This window comes from Lepisma saccharinum, chromosome 18, assembly GCF_977018435.1.
Source record: "Lepisma saccharinum chromosome 18, izLepSacc3.1, whole genome shotgun sequence".
NCBI lineage: Eukaryota > Metazoa > Arthropoda > Insecta > Zygentoma > Lepismatidae > Lepisma > Lepisma saccharinum.
In genome coordinates this window covers 23,525,321-23,542,597 of record NC_139246.1, presented here as the reverse complement: position 1 = coordinate 23,542,597, position 17,277 = coordinate 23,525,321, and the positions used below count along the sequence as shown (strand labels likewise).

Below are 17,277 nucleotides of genomic sequence, written 5' to 3'. Positions count from 1 at the left end.
CATCATGTAGTTTTTGCGTAGAATTGTTCTATGTATCCAGGGAGACCCGTATTCGTGTATTTGTATTTCTGTGATCATGAGTATGAATGTTGAAGTGACAATCACAAAAGGACACTCATGACCATAGGCGTAACTTGGCAGGGGCAAGGCGGCTTTTGCCCTCAATTTTTAGGTTAATTAACATTTAGAAGTGAAGGTTAATTTTGTTAACCTTCTGAGACCGGAGGAGCAAAACAATGAAGAGTAATCTTTTTTGTAATTTCACCAATGTAACAGTTATTTAGTAAATAATCCTGGATGCTATTTTCATGGGAAGAATAGTACCTCCCTGATTTCGCAGTGGTAGAGTTGTCGCCTTATAATCAAGGAGTCCCGGGTTCGATACCCGGTAGAGGCACATAGTGGTTCGGATCCCACTTTAAATTGTAGATCCAGTCTCGATTAGCCTTACTGTGCATAAAGTGAACTTAAAACACCTATAATCAATAAATCAATCAACCATGGGTTGAATAACGTTTCGATTCTGCCTCCCCCCTCAAAGTTAAGCCCCAAATTCGTTTCTGGCCCCCTCAGTGGCGTACACAAGGGCGGGAGGGTTACCGGGTTTAACCCCACCTTGGGCTTTTGAAATATTATGGAAAATGCTGTAGAAAAAATTAAAAATGGCTAATTTATCATAGTCAAAGATCTGTGACAGTGATAATAATAATAATAGTAGTAGTAATAATAGGCTATAGCTCTTTTCAGTTCTTACGGCGGCCGGTCCTAGTTCTGCCAAGGGAGCCGGGATTACGCAACAGGCCAACCAGACAACAGCAGTGGCGCCGAGAGACACGACGCGGCCGAAAAAAGCACTACGTGAAACTCGTTCTACTGGCCGCTACGTTTCTTATCGCGCTGGATTGGTCGCTTACCCGCTCCCCACTTCCCCTGCCAGCTTCTAGAGCGCCCGCCGTAAGAACGGAAACGAGCTATAGTAGTAGTAGTAGTAATAATAACAACAATATTAACAATACTAATAATAATAATTTGAATTATTATTCCCATGCAGCATGAGAAAAGCACAACATTTCAAACACACGCATCTTTAATAGTGAATGCCTTGAAACTAAACACGAATTCTTGAAAATTAAATATGAGGGCAACTATGATTTATAAGAAAAAAGTTGTTTTGTACATCAACTGCAACAATGTTCAAAGAACATGCATTTTTTTCTGTGAACAATGAACTAAATAACGTTATTGGTTCGTTGTAAGCTGCTAATGTAGACAAATTCTAGACCTACAAGAATACACAATCACCGTCTTCCCATTGTTTGCGCGGTACATTTGAATTTCTGAATTCAAACTGCAATAAGCTTAACTATTGTGAAATGTTTTGTTGGTAAGAACAACGAGACAACCAGGTGTGAATTATCGTGCCCGTGTATAGTAGATTTTGAGAGCGGTATCAGCGCGTTTCTCATAAATCTTTACAGTGTAGTTTGGGATCCGTCGATATGTCTAAACAATCTAAGCGGCCGCAAAGTTCAATTTTGCAATTTTTTTGCTTCGTCGCAGTGTGCCGATCTCATTGCAAACGTTCTTAGCGATGCTGATTTCGCATTCCCTTGTGAACTCTTAAGTGATGCTGAGTCTACATCCACATCATTAAATAATGTTGAAGAAGTGCTTTGTGAATCACCTAGAAGAGATAAATGTGTTGGAATGTCTATAAACTTAGTTTTGAACAAAAACATACACTCAGTGGAGTTGAATTTAGCAACATGTATTCTCGCGCCTCATCATCATCCTGGGTGAGTTCCCATAGGTAAAGGTAATGTAAATTTCCCCGTGCATATAGCACCGTGTCATTAAAGCACGTGTAATAGTGGTGTGGTGGGGCCCCACACATACTCAATCTCGGTCATTTTGCGGGTGATGTGATCAGCACCATGATCCGGCAGCGTTTATCCCCCCAGGGTTGCTCTCAGGTACGCATTGATATGAGGCTGGGTGCGGGGACAATTCCGGGGATCTCCGGCGAGGTAGTTAGACTAGACTACCGCGGCTCCTTGGAAGAGTTTCATATTTTGATTATTTAATTTAATTTAATATATTTCATTCTTTTTATTCATTATCATAAATAAATAACTGTTGACTAGACAATTATTTCGTAACAAAGAAACAAAAAAATGTAATTTTGTTCTATTGCTTTCATAAATATATTTATGTAGATCTCGACTACTTAATAATAGTAGTGATATTAGTAGTAACAGCAGCTGCATTAGTAGTATTAAATTAAACTAATTAATTAATTATAAGTATTATTAATTAATTATGAATATCATTAATTAATTAAAGTATAATAAAACTTTGGTGATGAAATCCTGCGTACCGAACCAGGACACCAACCCGAAACTCTCGGTCACCGTGGCAACTTTTATGATTACGTAAAGATTGGGCAGTAGTATATTATGTATCTGTATCGATAAGGTTGAGAGATGTTTGCAAAACACTTCCTGATGCCTTTGTTTTGTTCTTAGATTTCCGGGAAGCTGAAAACCCGCAAATGCAGCCTATAGATTGCGTGAACTTCCAGCAAGGCCAATTCTTATAGAGCGACAATAGGGGCGGAGCTAGTTGTGACATGTGACAAGAGGAAGCCATGCTTCCGGTCGATTGTAGGAAACTCCTATTCTCACCGTCGACAAAATTTCCGTTTCTTTGACTGACCTTTCTCCAAAGATCAAAAAAACTTGTCTGAGCCTCATCATGCAATGCATGTAACCGGTACAGGCTTGTTCACCTTTGCCTTCACCTTCAACATCCAATATGGCGCCTGATCAGAGCATTCGTGGTGCGGTGGCGCTGTTGCCTTGTAATCAAGGAATTCTGGGTTCGATCCCCGGTGGAGGCACATTTATTTCACTGTAGTTTGGAACACATTTTAAACTGTAGGTCCTGTTCCGAGCAGCCTATCTCAGCATAAAGTGGACTTTAATTTTGACAAATTCTTTAATCCGAGCATGGGCGTCGCCAGGAATGTTGGCAAGGGGTAGAGGGGGCACACTCAGGTAAAACCAGAGCAGGTACGTTTCATTTATGAAATACTGAACACAAAGCTAAATATATGAATTCCGGAACAAAATGCCTCGACTCTCTGCCCCAAAAAAATCAATCACTCCATCAAGGGCGCCCGCAGGGAGGGGCCAGGGTGCACTTCCCCCTGAGATTTCTGGAAAGACTGCAGCACCATCAAACCATCCTCCCCCTCCCCAAACACTGCGTACGCCACTGGATCACACCAAATATTTGTGCTGTGTAGTTGTCTTAACGAAAACTGGTTTGTTCTGTGGCTGATTCAATTATTGTTTCACAGAGCCGTAGACAGTGAAAATAGAATTTGGTGCCTCCTGCAACAAATTCTCCTCCTATATGCTTAGAGTATTTTATATTCAAAATTTTCTGGATTCTATTTCAAGTGCAAAATTCACCTCCTGCGACAAGTTACATTATTTATTTTTCTGTTGTGTCAGGTTATTTACAATGCGTTACTATGTAGTTTAATTAGTAAAATTATTTCAGCACAGGAAATACACAATACAGTAGTATTTCTAATAGAACAACATGAACATCGATAAAATGCTGCACCTGCAGAAAGAAATCGCACGGGCCAAGTCCTGTGAATAGGGTGGATGGGGAATAAATTCGAAGCAAGATTCGTGAATCTATTCACCTAATATACGGCATCATCTCCTCAAAATTTACTAAAATATTGAAACAACCCTCGTACAAACACTAAGAATTATATTTTTAAAACTGATGTTATTAATCAACACTAAGAATATTGATCGTGTCTGATAATGGAGCAGCCAACCCATGAGTTGCAACCTCAGTATGTTCATCGCTACGAATTTTTATTTAAGGTTAATTTTTGCAACGAAATAAGCATTCCATCACTAATATTTTAATGCCATTTCTTTTAAAAAAGAATACAATAACAGTAGTTCATAATTGCAAGACATAACAGTTGATTGTTCTAATAGCATTCATTCTTCATTTCCCCATTTTCATCATCCTCTGCATCATTTTCCTCATTTGCTTCCTCCTTCTTCGCGCTCTTCTCATCCGGTAATCAGGGCTTTCGCCCCCTCCGTCGGGTACCCCTCCGTTGCCCCCGCCCCCGCCTCCCCCCCCGCCGCCACCTCCGTACATGTAGAAGCAGAACAGTGGGTCGTCGTGGTTGTCAGTCAGGTCGCTCAGATAGTCTGGGAAATCATGCTCCAACTCGTCCTGCGTTTCGGAATCTTCAGACCGGAGTGCCTCCGACTGGCTCGGATCTAAAAGTAGAAAATGAAAGATTATTTTTTTGTTTTTGTTCATTTCAGGACCGTAGCCAGGCAGGGGCCAGGGGGGGCTTAGCCCCCCCTTTACATTAGGTAAACTATTTTGCATAATTTGTTTGCAGTGAAGATTGAAAATGTAGACAACTCATAACTTTAAGGATAAATCCACAGAACATGAACAGTATCTATTACATTCGCTCATTTTGTTTATGAGCAGAAGTAGCTGCCAGTATTTAGAATATTCTCTACACTTCAGAAGGTTCTTTCATAGGGGAGCTACTTTATCTGTACCTTCACTGTCCCTGTTGCAACTTCCCGTTTAGACAGAAATCTGTGACTTTGATGTCATCATGCAAGTTCCCTCCGCATCTGCGTCAAAGGTCAACAACAGCTCCCAAGTTTTGGGAAGGAAGGGGAGTTTAATTGCTTCGGCCGGGGGTGGAATATACTGTAGGCACTGTGATTAAATATTGTGCATTTTGTGTGTGTGATATACATATCTGTATCATCTAAAATAGTATGGGGTGTGTAAGGGATAATTCAGTATCAGTCAAATAACACTTCAAGAGATGTTTTAAAAGATACAGAAAAATGTAGTATTTGTGTGGTATATGATATGTATAAATGAATGAGCGCCCCCCCCCCCCACACACACACATAATTTACTTTCATTTAATATTTTTTTCAAAAATGGACTTTGTTTACAAAGCCCCCCCTGATAACCTGTGAGCCCCCCCCCCTGGAGATCAATTCTAGCTACGGGCCTGGTTCATTTACGCCACTTTTCTGCTCATTAACGCTAATCGCGTTGTGGATGAATGATGAGAATGAAATCAGAGATGTGCCAGGGTGGAGGAACTTATTTCTCCAGTTGAATTCTGCTTCAGTCGTCACGACTGCTTGTCATGTCACTCTTTCTCTATCTCTCTATATTTCCTTTTCTTTTTCTTTCTCTCTCTTTCTCTCTATCCCTTTTCCTCTCTTTCTTTCTCTGTTTCTATTACCCTCTCTTTTTCCTTTCTTTCTTTTTCTGTTTCCACTTTTCCTCTCTTTCTATTCTCCCTCTCTCTTTTTCTATCTCTTTTCCTTTCTTTATTTGTGTTTCTATTCTTTTATTTCTTATTTCCCTCTCTTTCTACCTCTTTTTCTTATCTCTTTATGTTTCTTCTTTCTATATTTCTTATTTTATTTCTATATCCCTCTCTCTCTACCTCTCTTTTTTCTATTTCTTTCCTTCTCTTTCCTTCTATGTTTATATTCTTTTCTCTATTTCTATTTTCCTCTTTTTGTTTCTTTCTCTTATTTCTTTCTATCTCTCTCAATGGCAGATCCAGAAGTTACAGTTGGGAAGGACGAATTTCAGTGCTAACCACTCTGCCACGGAGGCCGTCTGTTAGGCAATGAGGTGAGACCATAGTCGTAGCTACGGGGTGTGCCGGGTATGCCTAGGCACACCCTAATAGGCTGCTTTATCAAAGAGAATTAAAGACAGATATTTCAATAAGAGAGAAAATAAGCGGCAGTTTGTAAGAAGTTGAAAATGTCATTACTTGGAACAAAGGTGTGCATTATCGCTGATGAAACGAGTGTCTGTAGTTTTTCGATTTTTTGATGTCATTGGAGAAAGAAGATATTGACTGCATTCTACTCTGTACTGTAGCGCCTTTCTTATATACCTGTCACAAGCTGCACGTGTTAAAACTAAATTAAGAGCAACTCAGAAGCTGGATAGATTGGAAGCCCTGCTCTTGCTATTTGTGGAACATGAAAAAGCTTAGTCTATTGATGTAAATGAAGTTATTGATGAGTTTAAGAACATTGTACCTTTTGACAGACGTCTCTTGTTATAGATGACGTGTATTTTGATGTATTTGTTTGTAACATTTATGAACATTTTTTGTGTGTGTAATTTCTATGCAATTTGATTTTTCTCTACTACATATATTCAGAAATTTTCAACACTGTCATTTAGTGAATTTATATTCCTTTACAAACATCAGTGCAGTTAAAGAGCCAAGTGATTGTGTTGGAAAATATGCTATTAAAAAGGTACAAGACCTCATTTTTTTTCTTTGTGCACACCCAAATATAAAGTTCTAGCTACGCCTATGGGTGAGACCTCTAAAAAACAGTAACTGTGAACCTATTTGATAATAATAATAATAGTATTAAACACCATGTTAACAACTAAGATACCATTCTTTGCAGTCTAACGTATTTGCCACTGGTACTTTTTAACATAATGATGCGAATTGTATAGCCATCCGGTACTATTTATTTTACTAGACCACTATTTAGAAATTATTTCTTCTTTTGTAAGACATAATGTGACATTGGCCTGCCTTGAAAAATCGTGTTCGTTTCAAATTATAAAACCCATAGTTGTGGTCAAACGAAGGAAAACTGAAGCAAGGTGATCCCAGATCTGGCCACCCAGTGTGGATAAGAATTCGAGAAAAATATTAAGGAATTTAAATATTAGTTTAATATAAATAGTCAGCTTTCTTGTAAGCTGATAAGTTTTCAAAATGCAATAGTTCATAGTAAATAAATAAAAACAGTAGAGCCAGCAGGGGAAGCAGCAATACGTACCTGTTTCTAAGGCTGACTGCTCATCTTTCTGTACTAGAGGAATAGCATGGCAGTTCTGAAACAAAAATATTGTATTTCAGACATACATGTGATGAATTCTCTTGTTTTGGAGATTTTCTAATTAAATACTATCGTCCGAATTAAAAAAAAATGAATAAACAAATAGCTAATCTAGACGCCAGAAGTAAAAAAATGACATTTGTGTATTAAACTTACAGTACTTAATCAGTGGGCAATAGTGAACACGAAAATATTGATAGACATTTCAGAATCACAGCTTTTCAATATGGTGGCCATTCAAAATGGTAGCCAACATTGTAGCCATAATTTTTCTCCGTTTATTTATCCGATGTTAACGATTTTTATAAAGCGGAAGCTCAAAGACAATAATAACGCTTTCTATAATTCCTTGTAAAGGGTGGCGCATATTGTATCTACCAATATAAGTAGACAACTCTGTCGGAACGCAGGTGCTCATGCGCAGAAGTTTGCCGTACTTAGGCAGCTGCTTCCCAGTGGAGTACCTATAACCGCGTTTGTTACAACCTGTCCTGGTTCCCACGCTAGTTGCTCCCTGGCTTTTCTCGGTGCTGGGGAAAGTCAAAGCCAGGCAGCCAATTAAAATACGCAACGTCGCAACAGCATCTACGTAAGCGCCTCTCTTCTAGCTTCCATTCGCTCCTCGCTGCCCAGCAGACGATTTTTTTTCCTCGTTTCTCATTGGCACCGAAACTGTCGAGCGCTCCCTAGCGCGGGAAAGGGGACAGGTTGTAACAAACGCGGCAGCTGCCTAAGCATGGGAAACTTCTGCGCATGCGCACCTGCGTTCCGACAGCGTTGCCAACTTATATTGGTAGTTAAATATCCGCCACCCTATATGAAATAAGTTCTTGAGAAAATTTGAATTGATTGAATTTTGGTCATGATACTTTTGTTACTATTATGATTTACTTCTTGTAGTGAAAATATTACCAGAAATAAAGGTAGCTAGCTATATACCCTTATCTGTGATATTAAATAATAATAACCCGCAGCTCTACAGCCCGTGAGGGCCTTGGCTTACCTACCGACTGCTGGTCTCCCTCCCACACTGTTCCGCCGTCACCTGTTGTAGCGTGGAGATCTTAGACCAGTATGGGGTGACGGGTGGTCAGCCCGTCGAACCCCCAGCCGTTGTAGGTCTTCTCGACCAGGTTACCGCTCACTCATTCGGAGCTCCCCAATTTCCTCACGATGGTGGGTTGCCACCGGCCCTATACGTAGGCCGAATAAATTCCGACCAGAGCCGGATTCGAACCTACGCCGTCCCGCAGCGAACGATATCAAGGCGAGTGAACGCCTTAACCCGCTCGGCTACGGAGGAGGACATCTGTGATATTACCTTACAATAAAGAAAGATTATGATCTGAGCTTTAATTTAGATGAAATGCCAATAAAAACCAGGCCTCCCCGATGGCGCAGTGGTAGCGTCGTCGCCTTGTAATCAAGGGGTCCCGGGTTCGATTCCCGGTGGAGGCACATAGTGGTTCGGATCCCACTTTAAACTGTAGGTGCAGTCCCGATTAGCCTTACTGTGCATAAAGTGGACTTAAAACATCAATCCAATCCAATAAAAACCGAAATAAAAAATTCAGCTCTATAAAATGTTGAACATTTAATTTTGTCTTTGAAATTTATGAATCGAATAAAATTCTTAGCAACACTTCCTGTAGAAAATACCACCTTTAATGATGAATTCGAGTCACTTTGTGTATATGTATACAGTCTACTGCAACATTATAAACGATTTCAGAAAACAAAATACCTCAAGATTCAAAATGGCGGTCATGTTTACAAAATGGAGTATTCGCCGTTTTGAACATATAACATTTCCAAGGGCACTGAATTAGATGGAACCAGTTGTAATGTTATAACTTTCAAATTTACAAAAAAAAACAAAAACGAAAGCAGCTGACCAAGGCAATCTTATTTACGTAAACTTAACAATTCAACACCGTATGAGGGTCATCCTCAGATTAAGAAACAAATTCTAATGAAAAAACTTAAACAGGAAGAGTATGTATTCACACAAGGCCCAGGATCTAGACAAGAGTAGGAAAATTACGTATATAGCGTTTTTTTTACGTAAATAAAACTGCCTTTTGTGTTCTTATGACATGGAAACAAGGCTTAATTGCCTTACCATTGGATATTTTCAAATTTAATATTTCATTTTCCATAAAAACAATAATGGAGATGATAAGGGTGATTAGGTACTTGGCTTAATAGCGACGAAGCGGATGAATAGTGTTTAGCTGAAATTGATGAAGGGACGTTCACAAACACCCATTGAGAGGACACGAAACACAAACCCCATAGATAGAGGCACATATTTTTGGTAAATAAAAAAGCAAAATTTCGGTACAAAAACAGAGTCAAATTCGGGTTCAAAAGCGGTAAATAAAATGAAATTTCACTGTTATAGCGGTGAAAAAGCGGCATATAAAATGTGAATGTAATCCAAAATTTGATTTGAAAACTGCACTATTACACAAAATAGAAATATCCCTTCTAATAGCACATTAAATCATTACCAGAATATTAAGTTTATTCCTGTATAAAGGGGTCCATTTTTGCTTCTCAAATGTTTGCAGCAGAATTAATCAATTTTCCGTGAATTGCATAACTCGCAGGATAATTCTGACTTCAGAAAGTGCCGGGATGGTATATAAACGGTAAATTTCGTGTTTAAGAGTCTATTTAGCATTTTGCAGTTCATTTCGCATCATTTCGTTTACAAAACAGGGTACGAAAATGCACCTCACACCTTTCAGAAACATTAAAAATTAGTATTACAACGTGTTATTTGACATTTTGTGTTTTCGTCAAAAACGAAATATGCATGCCTCTACCCATAGATAATTTTCCTTGCCTCGTGTTCAGACGCCAGAGCCCCTTTGGCCTGCAGTTTCTATGGCTTTTTGCCTTGGTGGGGGGGGGACATTCAATGACGTATTTGTGATTTCATTTTTTTGGGGGGTGGTAGTTTTTTTTACGTGAGCAAATTTGTATATATGTTACCAGTCAGTAGACTAAACTATTTGCCTTGCGGTTCTCAGTACCTCAGAACATTGCTTCTAATCTAGGACATTAAATTTTATAACATTTATGTGTGATTTAGAAACATTTACTATATTTACATTATAAGAAATCTCAAACACATAGTACATAAAAAGAGCTATCGAAATAGCAACAACGAAACTTGACCAAATTTCTGTTGCCAAGTTCAAACGTAACGTGCATCTAACAGGTTGGTCCTCCTTTAATCCAGAAGGCTGCACACTTTTCGGCAGGGAAGTCTTTGATGACTGGGCCATTGACAGACAAGAATGATTTTATAATTGAAGCATTCCACCGAATAACGCTGTTTGGCATATTTCAACGAATAAAACCTGTTGTATGTTACTGGACTACAGTAGAAAACACATAAAACCTTATGCAAACACAGTAGCAATCTTTGGGCAACATACGACCTTAAGACTGGCCAGCTTGTAGCCTGTAGAAGCAGGGCTGCAGCCTGATTTCACTGGTAACTCAGCACATTCCCAAAAGTGCCATACAGCGTAATTCGGTGGAATGCTTCAATTGTGTTCGTTGCATAATTAAGAAATAGTATACTCAATTCAATTTTCTTTTAGGGGGATAAAAAAAACATCCCTGACAAGGATAAAAGTAATTTTCTTTTGACAGGGATATTTTTTTTGGGGGGGGGGTCCCCGGCATATCCCCCGTTAATTCGCACACTGCTTTAAACTGTAGGTTTAGTTCCTATTAGCTTATCTGAACACAAAGTGGACTTAACTTAAGGGCAGTAGGTCTTGTCTTCTCGTTGTCACAATTCGCTTTTCGTGTTTTCGCGAGGTTAAAATAGTCTTTTGTCTCGTTACTATCCTTAAGTCAATCAGTATTCAACTAAATATCCACACGCATGTTGAGTCATAATACAAACACCACCTCCGTGGCAGAGTACAGCGCGCTACGACGCCAGGGGCCCCGAGTTCGAATCCCAACCTACGCACGAGTGATCATTGTGAGCGTCTATTCATCAATTCCATCATATCGTCACCCATCCTCATCGTCGTAACGTCGTCGTAACAAAAGAAAATAAAAGTAAAGAAATGGATTTTATTCTGCATACCTACCTCAATCACAATTGATGCACAAAGCAGGAACACCAACCGGCCAGCAACCATATTCTGAATGAGGAACGAACCAACTGCCACCAAATCTTCATTCGTGACAGTTTCGTACATGTCCGTTTCAAAAGAAGAAAAAAATCGAATTCTGTGACGTCAATTGTATTAATTCATTTTTTATTAAGATTCGTATCAAATCATGCAGCGATGTTATATCATTATTAAAACACTTCTAACCAATCAGACTGCCTACTTTCAAGTGTCCCTTTCTCAATATTAAGGATTGTATTAATACCGTTAACAAGAAACAATAAATCGTTCTTAAAACTGACTTCAATGAACATCCGTTCTTATCTCTAGAAACTAACACGCCTCTCCCTGGCGACCTTCGAGTTTGAAAATGTTAATTCAAAAATTTTCAACAATACGCACGTTATGATTTGTTGCCGGTAGTGGATATCCTATTGTTGTCACACGAGCATCAAGATCAATTGTTGATATTCCGGAAAATGTTCAGACGGCACTGTAGAATGTCACGAACTTCAAAATCGCAGTTTTTTCCTAACCTTACTGGTTTCAAGGATTTATTTTTATAGGATCCTTCAGCGATTTTAATTTGCAATATATTGAAACAGATTTATAATATTTATTTATTTGGAACACAGAAGGTGCATGAACAATGCCAGTGTTCAATATGGGATGGCACCATTAGATAAATAAGATCATAACTAAAATAATTAACAAGAAATATGAATGACGTAATATACATTTTACATTTCATAACAATTGTGAAAGGTATTTTTTATTACAGTATATAGACAAAGGAAACACAGAGATATAATGCAATATAAATGTCGCTAAACTGTTGGATATAACCTTACAAGCAGTGGCGGTGATTAGGTTCCAAAACCGGGGGTGGCAAGGTGCCAAACCTGTGGGGGGGGGGGGCAAAAACAGTATATTTCCCTTCGTAGATAAAATTTAGCATAGTGCGGGGGCAAAAGTGGCGAAAAGTTGGGGGCAATTGCCCACCTCCTGGGTTCAGCTTCTGTCATTTTGGTTTTTCCGAGGGGGATTTGAAAAAGGTCAGTTCTGGACAGATTCCGCGTAAATTTGATTTATGCCTTACTGTGTTGTATGAGAATTGTACACCTCAAACCTACTTGTTTGATTCTCCAGCTATTCTGTCTCTCCTCCTATTTTGTCTATGCATTTCTTCTCATCTCTCTTTTCCTTTCTTTCTCTGCCACTTTCTATCTGTCATTATATCTTTTATCTTCTATGCCCCTATCTCTCTTTATCACCTTCTCTTTTTCTCTGGTCATTCTCTGTTTTCTTTTCGTCATCTTTCTCCCTCTCTCTGTCTCTGATTCTGTGTCTTTTTGTGTTCTCTCTTTCCATTTTCCGTCTATCTTGTCTTCTCTCTCTTCTCTCTGCTTCTCTGTGTCTTTTTCGTTACATTTCGTCTTATTTCTCTCTGTCTATGTCCTTCTGCCTTTCTTCTTTTCCTATTATTTCTGTATTTTTCGTTTCACTATTTCTCTCTCTGTGTTTCTTCGTCTTTTTCGTCCTCTTTTTCTTCTCCTGTCAGCCTATTTGCGTCTTCTCTCTCCTTCTCTGCGTCCTTATCGTCTATTTCTTTATATATGTTTCTTCTTTCTGTTTTTCATTTCTTCTCATGCATCTTATGCATTTTCCAGTTTCTATTTTTCTTCCTGCTGTATCACACGTCATAGGAGTTTTCCAGTCAGAAAACTCAGATCGGATTGCTGCACAGAGAGCTCGTACGCTTCATAGGGTGCTGGCAGACACGTATCTAGAAATACATTTCAGGGGGGGGGCTCCGGACCAAGTGTCTCATAATAATAATAATAATCGTTTATTTAAAGTGTTGAGCACAGTATGAAACCTAATACAGCACTAAGTCAAATTCAAAAGTACAAAGTTACACGAATAAAATAGAATAACATAACATAACAAGTTAGCATATTGACACTTCAGTTTACAGTTTTCAACAAGATCTATTATATCTCTGATACTAATAATTGTTTATTGTTATATAATATTGTGCAATTAACTGTGTATTGTTATAATAATAATAATAATAATATTTATTTAAGTGATGATAACGATTAAACAACCAGTTATATCACTATATCAAAATTGGTTATACAAAATTAAAAATAATAATACATAATTATAAAATAAAACAATGGATCCTACAATCTTATACATCAACATAAATTCAAATTGTAGGTTTCAACAAGATTAGCTACTAAACCTCTGGCCTTCTTTAGGCATGTGAGAATTCAGATATACCTATGGGAATATCTGGGAATTTTATAAGCTATATTATTCAAAAAGTATTCACTGTTAACTTGGAAATATAATATCTTCTCTACAAAATTTAATAATAATAATAATAATAATAATAATAATAATAATATTGTTTAAATTAGAATAATTATATTAAATTAATTAATATGTATATTAATTTATATTTCTTGTTACGATAAACACGGTATAAGAATAGATACAACAGCACGTATTGATAACACTGATGAACAAATTCAAACTTTTTTTTGCTCCTTTGAACGAAAATAGGTGATTATTTATAATTTGACCCCACTGAATCCAAATTTGAAAATAGAAATGCTGTATCACCTATCGTTTTCCCTGGATTTTCATTTTTTGTTTTTAATAAAAATTTAATTCCCTTTGTAATAATACATCGAAATTTGAAATTATTTTTGTTTGTTTGCTCATGAAATAAGATTTAAATATTGAAGTGAATAACTATGAAATATAAAAAATTAAAAATATATATATAGGACCGATTTTGACTGTTCAATGAAGAAATTTCTTGCAAAAAAAGGGAAAAAAACACATTTTTACTCACATTTTCAAAATTTCTTTCTTGAACTCTGCCGTTTGTAACTGCCACCAGAAACCTCTTCCTTGAGGTTCCAACAATAGTCTGCTAACATGTTCTGTACAGATTTTCCTGCATATCGTTTCTCCATGACATAAATATCCTGGTGAAATCTCTCGCCGCATTCGTCACTAACCGCGCCCAAGTTAGGGGGGAAAAAGTCCAAATTCGAATGTAAAAACTGAATTTTCAAGGACATATTGCACCCCATGCGCTGATAACACTTCAACAAGTTCTTAACAAGTTCCTTGTAGTTGTCAGCTTTCACATTTCCAAGAAAATTACAGCATATTTGTCTGAAAGCTAACCATGCGCATTTCCACAAAGTTGTCATCATGAATGATCTCACGGATTTGCGGCCCAATAAATATGCCGTCTTTTAACTTACTATCACTGAGTTTAGGAAATCTTTTTCTCAAGTACCCAAAACCCTCACCGGGTTTATCCAAAGCCTTAACAAAATTTTTCATCAGCCCTAACTTTATATGCAACGGTGGTAACAAAATCTTGTCTTTCTCAAGTAGAGGGTGATTCCTAACACTCTTCTCTCCAGGAATTAGGTTTTTTCGTATGGGCCAATCCACAATGTTGTAATGTTTATCTTTTGCCCGGCTGTCCCATTCGCAAAGAAAGCAACAAAATTTTGTAAACCCAGACTGCATGCCTAACAGTATACCAATCATTTTGAGGGCTCCGCATATCTGCCAACCATATTTTTCATAATTTATCACTTTTAATATTGTATCCATATTTTCATGTTTCCTTCACGGTGGAAGAATAGGCAAGGGGTACTGATGGGTATATATTCCCATTATGCAACACTCGTTTGGGTTGTGACTCCTTCCAAGTTCTTGCAGAAGGCCTTCTACATCATTGCACTAAGTTAACTCATTACTAACAGAACAAAATGTGTCAGTGATTGTTGGCGTTTCCGATATGACACCTTAACACCATCTTGTAATAAATTCCACCCTCGGAGACGAGAACCTAATAATTCCTCTTGAACTTTAGAAAGGTTGAGGTCTCTGACTAGATCATTTAATTCGGATTGGGAAATAAACTGAGGTATATTTGGATCAGGAAAATTTGGATCGGTGTTTGAATATGAAGGTCCAGGTTCGTCATCTGGAGAAGCACTGCTTGGTTCTGTTTCATCCACTGTCCATTCTTTAGGAGGCTTAGGAATTGGTATAAAATCATGACTCATACAGTAGGTTTCTTGGCTGAAGGAACATCAGAATAAAATATAGAATGTTTTGATTTTGAACTATATCCCACTATGTTTGTTAAACAGAAGTAACAATCCGTAGCATGATCTTTCTGTTCTGTCCATATTACAGGGTTTCCGAAGGGCTTTGATTTGTGAGTGCCATTAAGCCAACCACGTAAAGTTCGCGAACAATTACAACAAATTTTACCTGGTGCCCAGCTTTTCCCTCGTCTACTTTACTTCCAAAATACAACTCGTATGCTTTTTTCACTATAGGAGTGATAGTATTTCTCTGTGACTTCGGAGCAAATTCTCCGTAAACATAACAAAACAAGTTCGGGTTATTCACACATTTGAGTGACATGGCGAACTCATTAATTGAGTTATAATATATTTATTTAAAAAAAACAATTATGAATGCTCTGATCGTTTTGTTAAAATACAACTTACACTTCACTTCACTATACACAATATTACATTCACAATTTCACGAACATACACAAACATAAAATACGGCTACTCGCGAAGTTATCGGAAAGAAAGTTAAGACTCGACTAACCCACAAAAGAACAAATTTTAACAGAGAAACAGGAAATTACTCTACTGCCAGATGTTTCCTCCACGAAATATTAAGTGCCAGTCATAAACACACAAGGTCGCTAAAAGGTTCTTATCCATTTGCTAGGAACCAAACGTTAAGAGGGTGCAGAGACCTGAAACCATAAAACTATAAAATGTGGGTGTTCTGCAAAAACTTTAGGTGATACAGGAAAACGGATGCGATATTCGTTATCAGCACATCTGAATACATAAAGATCACTTAGTTTTATTTAAAGGAGTATTTCATTGTTTATCAGTGTAATCTAGCTTACATATAGTTTAGATCGCCAAAATTAAGGATATTAATGTAAAATACATAAAGAATTCAATATTTATCCAATAAAAAAAGAATGTTAAATCCAGTTGACGAAAAGTAAAGTTCATTATTAATATTTTATTATTATTATTTTAAGTAGTAGTGTGCATAAATCTTCTTTGGTACTGTAATTCAAAGTTATGATCCCAATATAATCCTTGCCTTCCAACAAGTTCGGCTGAAACAAATGTTAAATAAGTATATTTTCATTATTTAATTTTAGCACTTGGTAAATCTTTCGGGGGGGGGGGGTTGCTTAAGAGAATCTAATATATTATTTTGCTTCTCTTGTAAAGTTTACTCTGAATTGTGCCACATGAACTTAACTTTAAATACACATTTGAAATGTTCTAGACCATCAACTTTGGGGGGCTGAGACCCTAAACCATCTACTTTGGGAGGGCTATGACCAGAGATAGCAAAGCACGTGACTTATTGCTATATACTAAGTATATAATTATGAGTATTGTTAACATTTTTACTAAAAAGAGTTTCAAAATAAGATGTGCATGAACTAGGGTACTGGATGGGACGTTCGGGCTACAAATGGCTCTCACATGACATTCAGAACGAGATCATTGATATATTAGGGAGATCTGTTTTGCGCTCCGTGGTAGCAGATATTAAAAGTCGGGAATATTTTGCTATTATGGTTGACGAAACTTGTGACATATCCATCCGTGAACAATTGACATTTCGCATTCGAACTGTAAAAAAAATTTTAATATTTTTGAGGAATTCATGGGCTTTTATGAGATTCCGAACACTGAGGCCAAAACTTAAAAAAGGCAGGGAGTGAGTCATTCATTAATTTGTTTCAGTGACCAGAGCCCCCCTCCAATAATTTTGACAAGTCGGCGTCCCTGAAGGAGGGTAAGAAAGACGTCAATGTTGAGGGCAGGATTGTCTGAACACATCGTCTTCATCTTCACGGCCAGTTTGCTCCTGAAAGAGCTGCATTTCCCCCCAACCCTTTAGGCCTAAGGTCAAGGTGAAGAATCTAAAACAAAAGAGAACAAAGGAGCATCGCGTGATTGTCAAGGCGAGGCGCATTTTTGCCGTGAAAGACTGGAATATTATCACACATCCTGCGATTATGGACGTCCGCAAAGAATTCTGGGAAA

At 37.7% G+C, this 17,277-nt stretch overlaps 1 protein-coding gene across 1 annotated transcript; it reads right to left on the bottom strand.

Annotated features, from left to right (window-relative positions):
- Nucleotides 1-4,038: 4,038 nt before the first annotated feature.
- Nucleotides 4,039-11,360, bottom strand: LOC146002162 (uncharacterized). Its single transcript, XM_083139879.1, has 3 exons — nt 11,102-11,360; nt 6,921-6,975; nt 4,039-4,322 (listed from the first exon to the last, which is right to left on the bottom strand). The coding sequence occupies exons 1-3, from the start codon at nt 11,210-11,212 to the stop codon at nt 4,039-4,041; spliced, it is 450 nt and encodes a 149-aa protein (XP_082996005.1). The 5' UTR covers nt 11,213-11,360.
- Between the last annotated feature and the right edge of the window lie 5,917 nt (nt 11,361-17,277).

Bases quoted from the DNA above. Each gene is read 5' to 3' on its own strand.
- LOC146002162 (XM_083139879.1), bottom strand. From the start codon at position 11,212: ATGTACGAAACTGTCACGAATGAAGATTTGGTGGCAGTTGGTTCGTTC. The intron at 6,976-11,101 runs GTAGGTATGCAG...TTTTTGTTTCAG, and splicing joins GTGCATCAATTGTGATTGAG to AACTGCCATGCTATTCCTCT. The intron at 4,323-6,920 runs GTACGTATTGCT...TTCTACTTTTAG, and splicing joins GCAGTCAGCCTTAGAAACAG to ATCCGAGCCAGTCGGAGGCA.